This window comes from Bufo gargarizans, chromosome 2 (genome assembly GCF_014858855.1).
Source record: "Bufo gargarizans isolate SCDJY-AF-19 chromosome 2, ASM1485885v1, whole genome shotgun sequence".
Lineage (NCBI taxonomy): Eukaryota > Metazoa > Chordata > Amphibia > Anura > Bufonidae > Bufo > Bufo gargarizans.
Window position 1 is genome coordinate 113,885,277 of NC_058081.1, and position 21,542 is coordinate 113,906,818.

Consider the following 21,542-nt stretch of genomic DNA (forward strand, 5'->3'; position numbering starts at 1 on the left):
TAAAGCAAGTATACCTTTCTGAACGATGTGACGTCAGTAAGCAAGACGTCCGGCTGCTCAGCAATGATTATAAACAAATCAGGAACGATGTGGCCGATAAACCGGATATGACGGCCACATGCGTTCCACAGACTGGATATGACGCGCACCTGCGGTTCAAGGGCCGGATGTGACGCATTAGGAAACATCTCGCGACCGGAAATGACTGCCTGGCGTTCTTTTGGGCGCCGATTTCAAACAGCTGGCATGGGGGTATTTAGGGAGGCATAAAATAACAACATGTGTGACTATCTGGAGGAACGGTACGACACCAGAGCGCAAGGAAGTGTGAGTACAGGACCTTATAACTGGACTTGGCAAGCTAGATTTTTGGTGCTCATCAGAGCCTTATATACTGTACAATAAATGTTTCTACAGTTTTGGACAGTGTATTGGTCCTTATCTGAATGAGCTCCTGATAATGACGACCGTGTCTGAGGCTAAGTAAGTGTCTTGAACAATAGGGGATAGAATCCCAAGTAGGGCTTAGGCTTTATCCTGATTAGGGATGAGCGAACTCGAACTGTATAGTTCGGGTTCGTACCGAATTTTGGGGTGTCCGTGACACGGACCCGAACCCGGACATTTTCGTAAAAGTTCGGGTTCGGTGTTCGTCGCTTTCTTCGCGCTTTTGTGACGCTTTCTTGGCGCTTTTTGAAAGGCTGCAAAGCAGCCAATCAACAAGCGTCATACTACTTGCCCCAAGAGGCCATCACAGCCATGCCTACTATTGGCATGGCTGTGATTGGCCAGAGCACCATGTGACCCAGCCTCTATTTAAGCTGGAGTCACATAGCGCCGCCCGTCACTCTGCTCTGATTAGCGTAGGGAGAGGTTGCGGCTGCGACAGTAGGGCGAGATTAGGCAGATTAACTCCTCCAAAGGACTTGATTAACTGATCGATCTGCAGCTGTGGATCATTGAGCTGCTGATCCTCAATTGCTCACTGTTTTTAGGCTGCACAGACCGTTTGTCAGTCACATTTTTCTGGGGTGATCGGCGGCCATTTTGTGTCTTGTGGTGCGCCAGCACAAGCTGCGACCAAGTGCATTTAACCCTCAATGGTGTGGTTGTTTTTTGGCTAAAGCCTACATCAGGGTGAAGCTGTCACACCAAGTGCATTTAACCAGCAATAGTCTGTTCATTTTTTGGCCATATACAAAATCAGGGGCAAGCTGCGCCTGTCACCAAGTGCATTTAACCCTCAATGGTGTGGTTGTTTTTTGGCTAAAGCCTACATCAGGGTGAAGCTGTCACACCAAGTGCATTTAACCAGCAATAGTCTGTTCATTTTTTGGCCATATACTAAATCAGGGGCAAGCTGCGCCTGTCACCAAGTGCATTTAACCCTCAATGGTGTGGTTGTTTTTTGGCTAAAGCCTACATCAGGGTGAAGCTGTCACACCAAGTGCATTTAACCAGCAATAGTCTGTTTATTTTTTGGCCATATCCCAGTCTAATTCTGTCACTAAATCCATACCGGTCACCCAGCGCCTAAATACTAGGCCTCAAATTTATATCCAGCTAAATCTGTCCCTAGTGCTGTAGCTGGGCGAGTTATTTAGTGTCCGTTCAAGCACATTTCTTGTTCTGGGTTGAAATACAATTCCCAATTTAGCAATTTCATAATTTAGTGGTTTCTGCTATATCAGAGCTATTTGAAATCTATCCCTAAAAGGGTATATAATATTCAAGGTGCACATTGGGTCATTCAGAATAACTTCACACACACCCGCTACTGTGTATTTCCAAGTCTAATTCTGTCACTAAACCCATACCTGTCACGCAGCGCCTAAATACTAGGCCTCAAATTTATATCCCGCTAAATCTGTCCTTAGTGCTGTAGCTGGGCGAGTTATTTAGTGTCCGTTCAAGCACATTTCTTGTTCTGGGTTGAAATACAATTCCCAATTTAGCAATTTCATAATTTAGTGGTTTCTGCTATATCAGAGCTATTTGAAATCTATCCCTAAAAGGGTATATAATATTCAAGGTGCACATTGGGTCATTCAGAATAACTTCACACACACCCGCTACTGTGTATTTCCAAGTCTAATTCTGGCACTAAACCCATACCTGTCACCCAGCGCCTAAATACTAGGCCTCAAATTTATATCCCGCTAAATCTGTCCTTAGTGCTGTAGCTGGGCGAGTTATTTAGTGTCCGTTCAAGCACATTTCTTGTTCTGGGTTGAAATACAATTCCCAATTTAGCAATTTCATAATTTAGTGGTTTCTGCTATATCAGAGCTATTTGAAATCTATCCCTAAAAGGGTATATAATATTCAAGGTGCACATTGGGTCATTCAGAATAACTTCACACACACCCGCTACTGTGTATTTCCAAGTCTAATTCTGGCACTAAACCCATACCTGTCACCCAGCGCCTAAATACTAGGCCTCAAATTTATATCCCGCTAAATCTGTCCTTAGTGCTGTAGCTGGGCGAGTTATTTAGTGTCCGTTCAAGCACATTTCTTGTTCTGGGTTGAAATACAATTCCCAATTTAGCAATTTCATAATTTAGTGGTTTCTGCTATATCAGAGCTATTTGAAATCTATCCCTAAAAGGGTATATAATATTCAAGGTGCACATAGGGTCATTCAGAATAACTTCACACACCCGCTACTGTGCATTTCCAAATCTAATTCTGTCACTAAACCCATACCTGTCACCCAGCGCCTAAATACTAGGCCTCAAATTTATATCCCGCTAAATCTCTCGTTACCGCTGTCCTGTTGTGGCTGGGAAAGTTATTTAGTGTCCGTCAAAGCACATTTTTTGTTCTGGGTTGAAATACAATTCCCAATTTAGCAATTTCATAATTTAGTCGTTTCTGCTATATCAGAGCTATTTGAAATCTATCCCTAAAAGGGTAGATCATATTGAAGGTGCACATAGGGTCATTCAGAATAACTTCACACACACGCTTCTGTGCATTTCCAAGTCTAATTCTGTCACTAAATCCATACCGGTCACCCAGCGCCTAAATACTAGGCCTCAAATTTATATCCCGCTGAATTTGAATACAATACATTGGGCCAAATAATATATTTGTTGTTGTGGTGAACCATAACAATGAGAAAAACATCTAGTAAGGGACGCGGACGTGGACATGGTCGTGGTGGTGTTAGTGGACCCTCTGGTGCTGGGAGAGGACGTGGCCGTTCTGCCACATCCACACGTCCTAGTGTACCAACTACCTCAGGTCCCAGTAGCCGCCAGAATTTACAGCGATATATGGTGGGGCCCAATGCCGTTCTAAGGATGGTAAGGCCTGAGCAGGTACAGGCATTAGTCAATTGGGTGGCCGACAGTGGATCCAGCACGTTCACATTATCTCCCACCCAGTCTTCTGCAGAAAGCGCACAGATGGCGCCTGAAAACCAACCCCATCAGTCTGTCACATCACCCCCATGCATACCAGGGAAACTGTCTCAGCCTCAAGTTATGCAGCAGTCTCTTATGCTGTTTGAAGACTCCGCTGGCAGGGTTTCCCAAGGGCATCCACCTAGCCCTTCCCCAGCGGTGAAAGACATAGAATGCACTGACGCACAACCACTTATGTTTCCTGATGATGAGGACATGGGAATACCACCTCAGCATGTCTCTGATGATGACGAAACACAGGTGCCAACTGCTGCGTCTTTCTGCAGTGTGCAGACTGAACAGGAGGTCAGGGATCAAGACTGGGTGGAAGACGATGCAGGGGACGATGAGGTCCTAGACCCCACATGGAATGAAGGTCGTGCCACTGACTTTCACAGTTCGGAGGAAGAGGCAGTGGTGAGACCGAGCCAACAGCGTAGCAAAAGAGGGAGCAGTGGGCAAAAGCAGAACACCCGCCGCCAAGAGACTCCGCCTGCTACTGACCGCCGCCATCTGGGACCGAGCACCCCAAAGGCAGCTTCAAGGAGTTCCCTGGCATGGCACTTCTTCAAACAATGTGCTGACGACAAGACCCGAGTGGTTTGCACGCTGTGCCATCAGAGCCTGAAGCGAGGCATTAACGTTCTGAACCTGAGCACAACCTGCATGACCAGGCACCTGCATGCAAAGCATGAACTGCAGTGGAGTAAACACCTTAAAACCAAGGAAGTCACTCAGGCTCCCCCTGCTACCTCTTCTGCTGCTGCCGCCTCGGCCTATTCTGCTGCTGCCGCCTCGGCCTCTTCCTCCGCCTCTGGAGGAACGTTGGCACCTGCCGCCCAGCAAACAGGGGATGTACCACCAACACCACCACCACCACCTCCGTCACCAAGCGTCTCAACCATGTCACACGCCAGCGTTCAGCTCTCCATCTCACAAACATTTGATAGAAAGCGTAAATTCCCACCTAGCCACCCTCGATCCCTGGCCCTGAATGCCAGCATTTCTAAACTACTGGCCTATGAAATGCTGTCATTTAGGCTGGTGGACACAGACAGCTTCAAACAGCTCATGTCGCTTGCTGTCCCACAGTATGTTGTTCCCAGCCGGCACTACTTCTCCAAGAGAGCCGTGCCTTCCCTGCACAACCAAGTATCCGATAAAATCAAGTGTGCACTGCGCAACGCCATCTGTGGCAAGGTCCACCTAACCACAGATACGTGGACCAGTAAGCACGGCCAGGGACGCTATATCTCCCTAACTGCACACTGGGTAAATGTAGTGGCAGCTGGGCCCCAGGCGGAGAGCTGTTTGGCGCACGTCCTTCCGCCGCCAAGGATCGCAGGGCAACATTCTTTGCCTCCTGTTGCCACCTCCTCCTTCTCGGCTTCCTCCTCCTCTTCTTCCACCTGCTCATCCAGTCAGCCACACACCTTCACCACCAACTTCAGCACAGCCCGGGGTAAACGTCAGCAGGCCATTCTGAAACTCATATGTTTGGGGGACAGGCCCCACACCGCACAGGAGTTGTGGCGGGGTATAGAACAACAGACCGACGAGTGGTTGCTGCCGGTGAGCCTCAAGCCCGGCCTGGTGGTGTGTGATAATGGGCGAAATCTCGTTGCAGCTCTGGGACTAGCCAATTTGACGCACATCCCTTGCTTGGCGCATGTGCTGAATTTGGTGGTGCAGAAGTTCATTCACAACTACCCCGACATGTCAGAGCTGCTGCATAAAGTGCGGGCCGTCTGTTCGCGCTTCCGGCGTTCACATCCTGCTGCTGCTCGCCTGTCTGCGCTACAGCGTAACTTCGGCCTTCCCGCTCACCGCCTCATATGCGACGTGCCCACCAGGTGGAACTCCACCTTGCACATGCTGGACAGACTGTGCGAGCAGCAGCAGGCCATAGTGGAGTTTCAGCTGCAGCACGCACGGGTCAGTCGCACTACAGAACAGCACCACTTCACCACCAATGACTGGGCCTCCATGCGAGACCTGTGTGCCCTGTTGCGCTGTTTCGAGTACTCCACCAACATGGCCAGTGGCGATGACACCGTTATCAGCGTTACAATACCACTTCTATGTCTCCTTGAGAAAACACTTAGGGCGATGATGGAAGAGGAGGTGGCCCAGGAGGAGGAGGAGGAGGAGGAGGAAGAGGGGTCATTTTTAGCACTTTCAGGCCAGTCTCTTCGAAGTGACTCAGAGGGAGGTTTTTGGCAACAGCAGAGGCCAGGTACAAATGTGGCCAGCCAGGGCCCACTACTGGAGGACGAGGAGGACGAGGATGAGGAGGAGGTGGAGGAGGATGAGGATGAAGCATGGTCACAGCGGGGTGGCACCCAACGCAGCTCGGGTCCATCACTGGTGCGTGGCTGGGGGGAAAGGCAGGACGATGACGATACGCCTCCCACAGAGGACAGCTTGTCCTTATCCCCTGGGCAGCCTGGCACACATGAGCGACTACATGCTGCAGTGCCTGCGCAACGACAGCAGAGTTGCCCACATTTTAACCTGTGCGGACTACTGGGTTGCCACCCTGCTGGATCCACGCTACAAAGACAATGTGCCCACCTTACTTCCTGCACTGGAGCGTGATAGGAAGATGCGCGAGTACAAGCGCACGTTGGTAGACGCGCTACTGAGAGCATTCCCAAATGTCACAGGGGAACAAGTGGAAGCCCAAGGCCAAGGCAGAGGAGGAGCAAGAGGTCGCCAAGGCAGCTGTGTCACGGCCAGCTCCTCTGAGGGCAGGGTTAGCATGGCAGAGATGTGGAAAACTTTTGTCAACACGCCACAGCTAACTGCACCACCACCTGATACGCAACGTGTTAGCAGGAGGCAACATTTCACTAACATGGTGGAACAGTACGTGTGCACACCCCTCCACGTACTGACTGATGGTTCGGCCCCATTCAACTTCTGGGTCTCTAAATTGTCCACGTGGCCAGAGCTAGCCTTTTATGCCTTGGAGGTGCTGGCCTGCCCGGCAGCCAGCGTTTTGTCTGAACGTGTATTCAGCACGGCAGGGGGCGTCATTACAGACAAACGCAGCCGCCTGTCTACAGCCAATGTGGACAAGCTGACGTTCATAAAAATGAACCAGGCATGGATCCCACAGGACCTGTCCGTCCCTTGTCCAGATTAGACATTAACTACCTCCCCATAACCATATATTATTGGACTCCAGGGCACTTCCTCATTCAATCCTATTTTTATTTTCATTTTACCATTATATTGCGATGCTACCCAAAGTTGAATGAACCTCTCCTCTGCCTGTGTGCTAGGCCTAAATATATGCCAATGGACTGTTGCAGTGGTGGCTGACATGAAGCCTGATTCTCTGCTATGACATGCAGACTAATTCTCTGCTGACATGAAGCCAGATTGTCTGTTACGGGACCTCTCTCCTCTGCCTGGGTGCTGGGCCTAAATTTATGACAATGGACTGTTGCAGTGGTGGCTGACGTGAAGCCTCATTCTCTGCTATGACATGCAGACTGATTCTCTGCTGACATGAAGCCAGATTGTCTGTTACGGGACCTCTCTGCTCTGCCTGTGTGCTAGGCCTAAATATATGCCAATGGACTGTTGCAGTGGTGGGTGACGTGAAGCCTGATTCTCTGCTATGATATGAAGACTGATTCTCTGCTGACATGAAGCCAGATTGTCTGTTACGGGACCTCTCTCCTCTGCCTGGGTGCTGGGCCTAAATATATGCAAATGGACTGTTGCAGTGGTGGGTGACGTGAAGCCTGATTCTCTGCTATGATATGCAGACTGATTCTCTGCTGACATGAAGCCAGATTCTCTGTTACGGGACCTCTCTCCTCTGCCTGGGTGCTGGGCCTAAATTATGACAATGGACTGTTGCAGTGGTGGCTGACGTGAAGCCTGATTCTCTGCTATGACATGCAGACTGATTCTCTGCTGACATGAAGCCAGATTCTCTGTTACGGGACCTCTCTCCTCTGCCTGTGTGTGTGCTGGGCCTAAATATATGCCAATGGACTGTTGCAGTGGTGGCTGACGTGAAGCCTCATTCTCTGCTATGACATGCAGACTAATTCTCTGCTGACATGAAGACAGATTCTCTGTTACGGGACCTCTCTCCTCTGCCTGGGTGCTGGGCCTAAATATATGCCAATGGACTGTTGCAGTGGTGGGTGACGTGAAGCCTCATTCTCTGCTATGACATGCAGACTGATTCTCTGCTGACATGAAGCCAGATTGTCTGTTACGGGACCTCTCTCCTCTGCCTGTGTGTGCTGGGCCTAAATATATGCCAATGGACTGTTGCAGTGGTGGCTGACGTGAAGCCTCATTCTCTGCTATGACATGCAGACTAATTCTCTGCTGACATGAAGACAGATTCTCTGTTACGGGACCTCTCTCCTCTGCCTGTGTGTGCTGGGCCTAAATATATGCCAATGGACTGTTGCAGTGGTGGCTGACGTGAAGCCTCATTCTCTGCTATGACATGCAGACTAATTCTCTGCTGACATGAAGACAGATTCTCTGTTACGGGACCTCCCTCCTCTGCCTGGGTGCTGGGCCTAAATATATGCCAATGGACTGTTGCAGTGGTGGGTGACGTGAAGCCTGATTCTCTGCTATGACATGCAGACTAATTCTCTGCTGACATGAAGACAGATTCTCTGTTACGGGACCTCTCTCCTCTGCCTGTGTGTGCTGGGCCTAAATATATGCCAATGGACTGTTGCAGTGGTGGCTGACGTGAAGCCTCATTCTCTGCTATGACATGCAGACTAATTCTCTGCTGACATGAAGCCAGATTGTCTGTTACGGGACCTCTCTCCTCTGCCTGTGTGTGTGCTGGGCCTAAATATATGCCAATGGACTGTTGCAGTGGTGGCTGACGTGAAGCCTCATTCTCTGCTATGACATGCAGACTAATTCTCTGCTGACATGAAGACAGATTCTCTGTTACGGGACCTCCCTCCTCTGCCTGGGTGCTGGGCCTAAATATATGCCAATGGACTGTTGCAGTGGTGGCTGACGTGAAGCCTCATTCTCTGCTATGACATGCAGACTGATTCTCTGCTGACATGAAGCCAGATCGTCTGTTACGGGACCTCTCTGCTCTGCCTGTGTGCTAGGCCTAAATATATGCCAATGGACTGTTGCAGTGGTGGGTGACGTGAAGCCTCATTCTCTGCTATGACATGCAGACTGATTCTCTGCTGTCATGAAGCCAGATTGTCTGTTACGGGACCTCTCTGCTCTGCCTGTGTGCTAGGCCTAAATATATGCCAATGGACTGTTGCAGTGGTGGGTGACGTGAAGCCTCATTCTCTGCTATGACATGCAGACTGATTCTCTGCTGACATGAAGCCAGATTGTCTGTTACGGGACCTCTCTCCTCTGCCTGTGTGCTAGGCCTAAATATATGCCAATGGACTGTTGCAGTGGTGGCTGACGTGAAGCCTCATTCTCTGCTATGACATGCAGACTAATTCTCTGCTGACATGAAGCCAGATTGTCTGTTACGGGACCTCTCTCCTCTGCCTGGGTGCTGGGCCTAAATTTATGACAATGGACTGTTGCAGTGGTGGCTGACGTGAAGCCTGATTCTCTGCTATGACATGCAGACTGATTCTCTGCTGACATGAAGCCAGATCCTCTGTTACGGGACCTCTCTCCTCTGCCTGTGTGTGTGCTGGGCCTAAATATATGCCAATGGACTGTTGCAGTGGTGGCTGACGTGAAGCCTCATTCTCTGCTATGACATGCAGACTGATTCTCTGCTGACATGAAGCCAGATTCTCTGTTACGGGACCTCTCTCCTCTGCCTGTGTGTGTGCTGGGCCTAAATATATGCCAATGGACTGTTGCAGTGGTGGCTGACGTGAAGCCTCATTCTCTGCTATGACATGCAGACTAATTCTCTGCTGACATGAAGACAGATTCTCTGTTACGGGACCTCCCTCCTCTGCCTGGGTGCTGGGCCTAAATATATGCCAATGGACTGTTGCAGTGGTGGCTGACGTGAAGCCTCATTCTCTGCTATGACATGCAGACTAATTCTCTGCTGACATGAAGACAGATTCTCTGTTACGGGACCTCTCTCCTCTGCCTGGGTGCCGGGGCCTAAATATCTGAGAATGGACTGTTCCAGTGGTGGGTGACGGGAAGCCAGATTCTCTGCTATGGAACCTCTCTCCAATTGATTTTGGTTAATTTTTATTTATTTAATTTTTATTTTAATTCATTTCCCTATCCACATTTGTTTGCAGGGGATTTACCTACATGTTGCTGCCTTTTGCAGCCCTCTAGCTCTTTCCTGGGCTGTTTTACAGCCTTTTTAGTGCCGAAAAGTTCGGGTCCCCATTGACTTCAATGGGGTTCGGGTTCGGGACGAAGTTCGGATCGGGTTCGGATCCCGAACCCGAACATTTCCGGGATGTTCGGCCGAACTTCTCGAACCCGAACATCCAGGTGTTCGCTCAACTCTAATCCTGATACATCTCTGCCTTTCATCCACAGGTGGGATATATCTGACTGGTCCCATTGAACCCTTGCACCTATCATTATCTGCGCTATATTGTTCCGTATCCTCCACTTGTATCATGTTATAATATAAATGTATCACAATATATCATAATTATCCTTTACTAAGACGGTTCACCCATGACTGTTTATTTACCCCCTGATGAACCTGAAACAAGGGAAAACGCGTCGGGGATTATGCTTTAAAAAGCCTGGGAACATATGATCATCGTTACGTTTCCAAGGGGCTTTTTCTATGGTGCCAGAGGTGGGATCCACACCGTCGCACTATATGTCTTTCTATCTACATGGGCTACTGTTAAAACGGGCGATAACTAACCTGTGACACTAGCTTCATCCGTCTTATATACAGGTTGCCGGATTATTGGTCATTGAGAGGAGGGTGTACGTAGGGCAGTCAGTCCAGGTTCGAGGACAGGGAGTCTCCACCACCATGGGACGTTCCTGGGCTGAGGTTTTATAGAGGGTGAACGTAGGGAAAGGATAGACGCTACACCAACCTTTATAACCACATCAGTGGTTGGTGACTCTGTATAGGTATTTATCACTATATATATTTTGTTTCACAGATATTCACTGGTGAACCACGTATGTGGCATTATTTTATAATTAGAACTGAGTAAAAGTTACGTTTTAAGAGGGTCAATTTTGCTGGAATTTTTCATATTTGATGATCCTATTATAATGTATTCATCAATTCAGCTGGATGTTTAAGCTACGCCACCACCCCCAGATCTTAGGAAATTTAAGAGGGGATTTATGATGCTGCAATATATAGTAGAAGCTGATTAATCTATAATTTTCATGTTAAGCTTAGAAATATTAGGACTGTACCATCTCAGGGCAATGCATTTGCAAGCTATAAACAAGGATTCTTGAAGAAAAATTGGCATGTAATGATGTAGGTCTCTTTGTCCAGGCCTCACAAACAAAGTTCAGGTGAACAGGGAATTGGGAGAGACAGTGGCGTGGCCAGAAAATCTGTAGCCAGTGCCCAGAAGTCCAAATCATATCCAATTTCTGATACCTGGGGCATTCAGTAGTAGGCACCCTGCCCTATCCTGTACAGCCTGGTTGGAGTGGGATATGTCTCCAACCCGTTTGAGTAACCCCATGCCGAGGGAGTAAGGGTTTAGGCCCCATTCACACGTCCGCTATTTCGTTATGCATTTTGCGGAACGGCATTGCGGCCCCATTCATTTCTATGGGTCCGCACGATGCGGACAAGAATAGGAATATTATATTAGTGCTGGCGATGTGTGGTCCGCAAAATGCGGAATGCACCTTGCCGCTATCCGTGTTTTGCAGATCGGTGGATCTGCAAAACACGTTACTGACGTGTCAATGGAGCCTTAGAAAATGGGGCAGACTGCTTCAAAACTGGCCACAGAGTTAGAAGATCTAAATAATATACCAAGTTATAACCAGAGGTAGGAAGTAAGACTTGAGTCACACAAGAGTATAGATAACGTAGTTGACCAGCTAGGTAATTATACAGGGTGACCCATGAAAAAGTAGCCTGCTTCTAGCGATAGTGTGACAAGATGATCGAGCAAGTGGATTGTTGTTTTTTTTATTACCCACAAGTCACAGAAGATGCAGAAAGTGGTCCCCGTTCACATCTATGCATCTTTGGGCACGTCAGATTATGTTGGCTAGTGTTTGTGATGTTTTCCTTCCGTTCATCCAGGGGATGTGGATTGTTAGTGGACACTTTCTGTTTTCACCCACAGATAAAAATCACATGTGGATAAGTCTGGGGAACGTGGTGGCCATAACCCCTTGCTCACCATTCGCTCCTCTAAACATTTCAGGAACCCGTGCCGGTGAGATCCTTGAGGTGCGGCATGTTGTCCCATCTTGTTGGAAATCACTGTTGAAGAGCTGAAAGCAGCATCAGCCAACATTCAATCGGGGACCACTTTCAGCATTTTTTGTGACTTGCTCGTTCATCTTGTCATACTATCGCTGGAGGCAAGCTATTTTTTCATGGGCCACCCTGTATATTAATTTTGGGAGGGCCATACCACCACATTGCAATAACTCCAAACTCAGTTTTGACCAGTTTATGTTATCTTACTGCAGTGCTGAAGTATTTATTTTATGCACTTACACTGAACAAAAATATAAACGCAACACTTTTTCAGTTTTGCTTCCATTTTGCATGAGCTGAACTCAAAGATCTGAAACATTTTCTACATACACAAAAGACCCATTACTCTCAAACATTGTTCACAAATCTGTCTAAATCTGTGTTAGTGAGCACTTCTTCTTTTGCCGCAATAATCCATCCCACCTCACAGGTGTGGAATATAAAGGTGCTGATTACACAGCGTGAATATTGCACAGGTGTGCCTTAGACTGCCCACAATAAAAGGCCAATGTGCAGTTTGATCACACTAGCACAATGCCATAGATGTCGCAACGTGTGAGGGAGCGTGCTATTCGCATGCTGACTGCAGGAATGTCTACCCGTGCAATGAATGTTCATTTCTCTACCATAAGCCGTCTCCAAAGGAGTTTCAGAGAATTTGGCAGTACATCCAACCGGCCTCACAACCGCAGACCACGTGTAACCTTATATAGTGCTACATCGCTGCCTCAGCCTGTAAGCAGAAACCAGAGGTTAGGACTGGAGAAGCACCAAGGGAAGTGGCAGCGGAAAAAAAAGGGTTCTCCACTTTTGCTACTGTACATTGATGCAAAGGATCATGATGGGTCATCAATATCAGATTGAAGGGGGTTCGACTTGCACCCCCAGCGATCAGCTGTTTAGAGAGAATGCAGTGTTTTCCTCACTGTTAGGCCTCATGCACACGACCGTTGTATGTTTTGCGGTCCGCAAATTGAAGATCCGCAAAACACAGAAGGCATCCGCGTGCGTTCCACAATTTGCGGAATGCCGCGGACAGCCATTAAAATAACTGCCTATTCTTGTCCGCAAAACGGACCACAGAACGGAGCAACGGATGCGGAAAGCACACAGAGGGAGCATGCACACAAACATATTTTCTTTCCGCTTCCGTTCCGCTTTTTTTGCGGACCGTATGGGGAACCATTCACTTCAATAGGGCCGTAGAAAATTCAGAAGGTACTCTGTGTGCATTCCGTTTCCGTTTGTCCACATGGCCGTTCCGCAAAAAAGTAGTGCATGTCCTATTATTGTCTGCAAATCATGGTCAGAGGCCTAATTTAAGCCAATGGGTCCGCAAAAAATACGGAATACATTGGTATGTCATCTGTATTTCATCCGTATTTTGCGGATCCATACTGTAGAAATGCTATGCCCAGCCCATGTTACTCATGTATTTGGTGATTAATAAATTACTGTTTCCGTTTCGGATCTACAAAAACTGATCAAATGCGGAAACCATACGGATATGTTTTGTGCAATAACGGAACGGAAGAGGACTTAAATCAGAAAAAAACCCACCTCAGATACAGAACAACAGATCCGTGAAAAACGGACCGCAAGACAACAACGGTCGTGTGCATGAGCCCTTAGGCCTCATTCACACATCAGTGTTTTGGTCAGTGATTTCCATCAATGATTGTGAGCCAAAAGGTGCTGATCTAAACACAGAACAGGTGCAGATTTTTCCATTATACCTTATGTCTGTATAGGCTTCAATCCTTGTTTTGGCTCAAAATCACTGATGGAAATCACTGACCAAAACACTGACATGTGAACGAGGCTTTAACCTGCTCGTTGTCGACATTGAGCATGTGAAATTACAACTCCAACATCCCATTCACTTAAAAGGGACAGCTCTGTTCTATAAATTGAATATGAGTTGTACCATTACATTTGGGGGAAGTAAGGGAGTTTTTTTTTTTTATAACTTGGACAGCCCTTTTAACCCCTTCCCGACACATGACGTACTATTATGTCATGGAAGCCACTGCGTTCCCCCAATGTAGTATGTCATGGTGATCGGACGGGCACCGGATCGGTGTGCGCCTGATCACTGCAGGGGTTCCGGCATCCCTGGTAGCCGGGCCCCTGCTGTATGCGCCAGCATCACTGTAAAAACCGATGCCGGCGGATTAACCCCTTCTATGCAGCGGTCCGCGCTGACCACGACATAGAAGGGGTTTGTGTCGGGTGAGGGAGCGCATCGAGTCCCTATGCTGCTGTGGCTGGGACTCAATGTGTCAGAAGGCAGCCTGATGCCGTGCAGAGGCTGCCCAATGCCTTGCATGGCCTCTGGCTGGGTCTCCTAGGCAACCTGTTAGTGTACTACTCAGTGTAATATGCTAACAGGCAATGCATTACAATACAGATGTATTGTAATGCATTGCAGAGGGGATCAGACCCCTAAAAGTGAACGTCAGAAATAAAGTAAAGAAAAAAATAAAGTTTTAAAGTAAAAAAAGAAGAAAAAAACGCCCCTTTCCCCTTATTTTATCATTTTAAAAAAACTGAAAAAAAAAAACACACATACTAGGTATAGCCGCGTCCGTAATGACCGGCTCTATAAATATATCACATGATCCATCCTGTCCGATAAACACCATAAAAAATAAAATAAAAATTCCATTTTTGTCACCTTACATCACCAAAAGTGCAACACCAAGCGATCAAAAAGGCGTATGTCCCACAAAATGTATCAATAAAACTGTCACCTCATCCAGCAAAAAATGAGCCCCTACCTAAGACAATCACCAAAAAATAAAAAAAACTATAGCTCTCAGAACATGGAGACACTAAAACATAATTTTTTTGTTTCAAAACTGGTATTAAGGTGCTAAAGTGAAATACATAAAAAAAATATACATATTAGGTATGGACACGTCCGTAACAACCAGCTCTATAAAAAATCTCTATAAAAATATCACATGACCTACGCCTCAGGTGAACACGTAAAAAAAAATAAAGCTATTTTTGTCACCTTACATCACAAAAATTGCAACACCAAGCGATCAAAAAGGCATATACCCTCTAAAATAGTACCAATCAAACTGTCACCTCATCCTGCAAAAATTGAAAAATTAACCTAAGACAATTGGTCAAAAAATATAAAAGCTATGGCTCTCAGACTAAGGAGACACTAAAACACTTTTTTTTTTCAAAAATGCTTTATTATGTAAAACTGAAACAAACAAACATAGAAAGTAGACATATTTGATATCATTGCGTCCGTAGCAACCTGCTCTATAACAATAGCACATGATCTACCCTTTCAGAGGAATGTTGTAAAAAATAAAAGCAGTGCCAAAACATAAATTTTTTTGGTTACCTTGCATCACAAAAAACGTTATATAGAGCAATAAAAAATCATATGTACCCACAAATAGTAGCAATTAAACTGGCACCTTATCCCGTAGTTTCCAAAATGTGGTCACTTTTTTTGAGTTTCTACTGTCGGTGTGCATCAGGGGGGCTTCAAATGGGACATGGCATCTAAAAACCAGTTAAGGTAAATCTGCCTTCCAAAAACCATATGGCGTTCCTTTCCTTCTGCACCCTGCCGTGTGGCCATATAGCAGTTTACCGCAGAATCAGGGTAATAAATATTGAGTTTTGTTTAGTTGTTAACCCTTGCTTTGTTACTAGAAAAAAATGTATAAAAATGTAAAATCTTCCAAAAAAGTGAAATTCTGAAATTTAATCTCCATTTTCCATTAATTCTTGTGGAACTCCTAAAGGGTTAACAAAGTTTGTAGAATCAGTATTGAATACCTCGAGGGATGCAGTTTCTAAAATAGTTTTTTTGGGTGGTTTCTATTATGTAAGCCCCCACAAACTGGTCCTTAAAAAGTGGGTTTTTGAAAATTTCTGAAAAGTTTCAAGATTTGCTTCTAAACTTCTAAGCCTTCTAACGTCCCCAACAAATAAAATGTAATTTTCAAATTGATCCAAACATAAAGTAGACATATGGGAAATGTAAAGTAATCACTACCTATTATAAAAGTAGAGAAATTAGAATTTTTCAAAATTTTGGGTAAATTTGGGATTCTTTCACAAATAAAGGTGAAGTATATTGACTCAAATTTATGACTATCATGAAGTACAATGTGTACGAGAAAACAATGTAAGAATGGCTTTGATAAGCAAAAGCGTTCCAAAGCTTTTGCCACATAAAGTGACACATGTCAGATTTGCAAAAATGGCCTGGGCAGAAGAGCAAAAACTGGCCTGGGGTAGAAGGGGTTAATAGAATAAATACCAAATACCCCACTGTCTTTTTTCTGCAGTAACCGTATCTTAAAAAAATAATCAAACAAACATAGGGAGTGATTTATTGTCTTCCTGCGCCTCCTTTTTGGTGTAAACAAAGTCTCAAACCTCAGCGGGGTTGCCCGTAAGTAAAATGCTGTATACTGCTTTTATAAAGTAGCCTGTTTTCTGAGAATTGAATATTCTTGTTGTGTCTCTTTAATGGTCATCAGGACTAGAACGTTTAAACCAGGACATCGTCCTCTCTGTGCCTACAGCTGAGTAGTATGGGACTGTGTATGCCCAGGCTCTGTGCCCATGGCTCAGCCCTGCAGTTAAGTTTTGTGTGTTCTTTGCAGTGCAATAATTTGTTTATTAGAAAGTTCACAAAATAACTTTACTTTGTTAATGGATTGTTTGTGAACCAGGCAACCTGTGTGACAGGAGCGGCCAGTGTTACATGCTACCAGTGCTGGACACCATCTATGTGCGAAAGGAATGGCGGCGGCATGGTTTTGGAATTGCAATGTTGAAAGACTTTTGTCAGACTTTTTCACAAGAAGTTGCCCTGGGTATCAGCTCACCTATTTCTCCAAATATGTATCACGGTAAGAAAAACCTAACATAGGAGCATGGTTTTACCTTGAGTGGATCTGGAACACTCATCATTCAGCAATATAACTTGTTTAGTCAATGGGTGGGTTTGAAACCTTTAACAGTACTCTGCTTGTGTAGTGGGCACTAACACCACTTTTTCTTTGGTACTATAACATGTGTTAAAAGGGTTTTCTGAGATTTTCAGATTGATGGCCTATCCTCAGGATAGGCCATTAGTATCTAATTGGTGGGGTCCTACTTTCAGCACTCCTGATGATCAGCTGTTTGTAGAGACTGCAGTGACATCACATGGCCTAGGCAAGTGAATGGGGCTGAGCTGCAATACCAAGCACAGCCGCTATCATAAAGACGCCGCTGTGCTTGGTAAGCTGTGCGGATGCCCGGTCACTCACTGGAGCACTGCAGCCTACAAAGATGCTGAACCCCACCAATCTGAAATTGATGACCTATCCTGAGAATGGGCTATCAATATAAAAAATCCGGAAAACCACTTTAAATTGATTGGTGAGTGGCATAAAAACAATGGTGGGATTATGTTTTTCATGCATTTCTCAGAAAAATGAATTTGAACAAAGGGATGATTCACATGTCTGTGCTTGGTCCGGGAAACACGGTTTGTGTGTTGGCCACATCTCCTGGAACGACCGCAGATCCCCTTACCCGAACTGAATGCATCATTGTAATTTCTGATACTGTCAGTTCCTATCTGATTACGGGTCTGTTGTACTGTACTCGCATTATCACATCAGCACAGTACAATAGACCATTGATTCGAAAGGAACTGGCTGTATTAATCACTATGATGCAGTTCAGGTCAGAGGAATGGAGGTTGGTCCGGGCAATGTGGCTGACACACAGGCCATGTTTCTCGGACCGAGCATAGTCATGTCAATCAGCCCTAAGGCACTCTTTACGTATATTTATTTTTTTCCTTCAGACAGAGGTCTACATCAGTAGTGTAGACATACAGTGACATATGGCAACCATTGACTCTGAAGTGATAAGATATACCATGCACCTTTCATGTTTTTACTGTATCTCTCTTTATAGGAAATCAACCGAACAGTAAATAAAAAAAATGCTGGACCCATGTATTTTAAAGGGCCCAATGGATACATTTAGCGTATGCACCAAATATGACAAATGTGTTCACATAACAAAATGTGATCTGAGCTCAAACAGAATAGTGAATCTGAAGCCACATGTTAAAAATGAATAAAAATGTATGCATTTAGAATAGCTTAACTAACTGCATCAGGTAGCATAACTGAACCCCCCCCCCACATGAGCATAATATTCTCTGTTCTTAGTCTGTGGCAGATTTCTAGCAGACAATCACAAGGAACAGGATCGTCTTTGGGAAGTGGATCCCCCAGGTGACTGGAGCCAGCGCACCAGTATTTGGTTACAGATTCAGCTCGGTGAGACTCCAGTGGTAAGTTTTCTGATACACGTGCATTCCTAAGTTATGAAGAAATATTAAAACGCTTATCTAGGAATCCGAAATTCAGTTTTGAAAAATTTTGGTAGTTGAAAAGACTTCTTGTAAATTCCCCTGCCAGTAAGAAGCACAGAGATGGCCCATATGCCCACATGAACATGCAGCATGGGTATTCTTTTTAAAGCCCTAAAGGGCCCCTACTATATTCCGTGGTCTATCAGATCTTGCACTATTGTTGTATTTTCTGTAAAAAAAAATATATATATAATTTTTGAGCTCCTATTTAAATAATTATTTCTTAAATCTAGCTCTTTGTTCAGTATTTTAGATGAGCATGAGAAGAAAGTCTGTAGGGTGTGGTTCACTTTGTGCATGTAATGTTAGTGTCTCCTCTTGAGTAACACAATGTCAGTGACAATCGTGGGAACACTTTTTTTTTTTTGGGGGGGGGAATAAATTGATGTAACTGGGCGTGGGATGGAAGAATGAAAGCGCTAACATGTAGGTTGGGCGCACAGACTCATGTAGGGGTTTGTTATCTGTCTGATAGATAAGTTTACTGCTGGTTAACCACCAGTACTGGTCTCTACTGCATTGCGAAGGACACACTGGAAATCTGCAACATTCTGTGGATTTAAAATCCACACCGCAGGTCACTTTACATGCAGATTCTTTGTGGATTTTTTCACAGCGTGCAGATGAGATTTGTTTAAATCTCACACAGTTCCTCTTTGGAAAGTCCACAGCATGTATTCCCCTTGTTGATGTATCCAAAAGCTGCTTATAAATCTACAGCGCTCCCAAACACTTCACTGTCAGCAAGTGCAAATGTCGCATTTCCTTAAAGGGGTTGGCTCATCTCAGACATTGATGGCTTGCCACGTTGCCATCAATGTCAGATAGATGCAGGTCTCACCTCTGTGACCTGGCTGATATCTTCAGAAGGGGCCCACACAGTGAACAAGAACACAATGCCAATGTGTGGCACTCCCTCCATCCATTGCAGCGGGAGTTCCAGAAATAGCCGAGCGAGTGTGGTCAGCTATTTACGGAAGTCCCATAGCGGTGAATGGAGAGCACTCCACGCAAGCGTGGCCACTACTCCATTCACCGCTATGGGACTGCTGGAATTATATGTGAGCTGGCGCTTGGCTATTTTTGGGACTCCCATATCAGTGAACAGAGGGTGGCTGCTCATGCCCTGCTGCTGCTGCTCTCCGTTCACTATGGGGCCCTGTTCTGGAGATAGGAGTGGGTCCTAGAGGTGAGACCTGCACCTATCTGACATTGATGGCATATCCTTGCAATATGCCATCAATGTGTGAGATGAACCAACCCCTTTAAGAATTAGGAATGTTAAGATCCATCAAGGCTGTCTTTTTGTATGCAGTGAATCCAGTTGAATGCTGAGCCCCCAGATGGTAGATGAATGTGAATATATATTATGCTTCTTATTGCAGATAAAGAATTGTTTTGTGGAGAGATTATCTGAAGACGCAGGAGGTCAAGGTCATACCGCTTCAGCAGAGGATGACCAGAATATTGGATCTCCAAATCATCAGCTCAGCAAGAAGAGGAAGATGCAGGCCGAGAAAGTCTGTGAGACAAAGCAAAGTAAAATATGCTGATGTGACAGCGGCTCACATTATACAAAATGTTGGACAGAAGATGAATTATGAATTCCAACTAACCATTCTGAATGCATGGTGCTAAAGTATTGTGCGCTATACCTTAATTGCTCTTGGACTGCTTTTAATACACAATTTAGTATATAGTGTGGAGCACAATTACACTGTGCACTATGTAAGTTGTGCTATGTCATTTGCATGTATGGAGGAGGCTCTTGAGCTGAGCCCACTCCGTAAGTGGCAGGTGCAATGCAGCTGGCACCTGGCAGCAATGACCAGGATCATAGATAACTCTGATTCCCGGTCACTTGACACCTCAGATGCCGCGGTCAGTAGTGATTGCGGCATCTAAGGAGTTAGACAGAGGGAGGGGCTTCCTCTCTTCCCTGATCGGAGCTCCCACAGCAATTCCATTTGCCTGTCATAGTAAGCTGCATGTCAAGGCTTGCCTGTGGCAGGGCTAAAACGGGTTTTCTCACTTCAGCAAATGGCATTTATCATGTATACAAAGTTAAAGGGGTTGTCTCACTTCAGCAGATGGCATTTATCATCTACCGAAAGTTAATACAAGGCAATCACTAAATATTGTGACTGTCCATATTGCCTCCTTTGCTGGATGGATTCATTTTTCCATCACATTATGCACTGCTTGTTTCCAGGGATTAGGGCCTTTCATACTGTAGGAAAAAAGCTGGCTTCTCTGGAGGCTGGGACCATGGGAGCATGCGCATGCATGAAAAAATTAATCCAACCAGCAAAGGAGGTAATATGTAAAATGACAATACATTAGTAAGTCATGACATGACAAATGACATTTCCTGAAGTGAAACAACCCCCTTAATAGGAAGCTTGTAAGATTTAGCCAGCATTTATAGACTCCTGAATGGCGAATTCAGTGCATTTTCCATTCTGAAATTCTTGGAAAACCACTGTTTGAAATCTGCGTTGCGAGGAACTGACTTCCTTTATTCCTACTGTTTCCAAAATTGCTAAGTTTTCTTATGGGAAATCTCAGCTGGTGGCTACACGTGGATTGGTCCCACTGAGTGGTGCTAAATCCTTGTGCAGATGTGCGACATCTGCAAATGCAAATTTGGAGCAGAAATGTGAGGGCGAGCCAAGGACTTCTGCTGCCAAATCGGATGTGGATTTTCTTGATGGAATTGACTGCTGATCTCCTTAAAGGGGTTATCCCATGACTAATGTACAAAATGAAAATCAGACATCATATAGTACATGAGAACCTCTTTCTAACAAAGCTATAACCAACCCTGTACCTCACATGGATCCAGAGATCTGTCCATTCATTGCTCTGCTAGATTTACATCAAGTTGACAGCTCAAGGGGAGTGTCTTTTCTGCTGCAGCTCAGGGGGCGTGTCCATGCTCTCTATCACAGCTCAGGGGGCGTGTCCGTGCTCTCTCTATCACAGCTCAGGGGCGTGTTCATGCTCTCTCTATCACAGCTTAGGGGGCGTGTCCATGTTTTCTCTATCACAGCTCAGGGGGCATGTCCGTGTTCTCCCTATCATAATTTAGGAGGCAGTTGAAGAATGAATGTAAACGATTTCCAGCCACCGGTGTTGGTAAAATCTATTCAGTTTTAATTATTCTCCATTAAAAAGCAGTTACAAAATAGTGGGTACATACCATGCCTTACATCTCTCTGACGCGTTTTGGGCGCATGTTTTTAGCACCCTTAGTCATAGAGTCACTAGGTGACTACTTCAATCAGGTTATATAGTGGAAAAGGTG

The 21,542-nt window shown here is 45.6% G+C and overlaps 1 protein-coding gene across 1 annotated transcript in view; it reads left to right on the forward strand.

Moving 5' to 3' along the window:
- Window positions 1-21,076, forward strand: part of LOC122929570 (protein FAM169B-like) — an 89,164-nt gene extending 68,088 nt beyond the window's left edge. Inside the window, exons 6-8 of the mRNA XM_044283193.1 lie at window positions 16,530-16,709; window positions 18,030-18,154; window positions 19,621-21,076. Coding sequence (XP_044139128.1) covers window positions 16,530-16,709; window positions 18,030-18,154; window positions 19,621-19,788 — 473 coding nt within the window. The 3' untranslated portion in view covers window positions 19,789-21,076. The remainder of the gene's footprint in view (window positions 1-16,529; window positions 16,710-18,029; window positions 18,155-19,620) is intronic.
- Window positions 21,077-21,542: the final 466 nt, after the last annotated feature.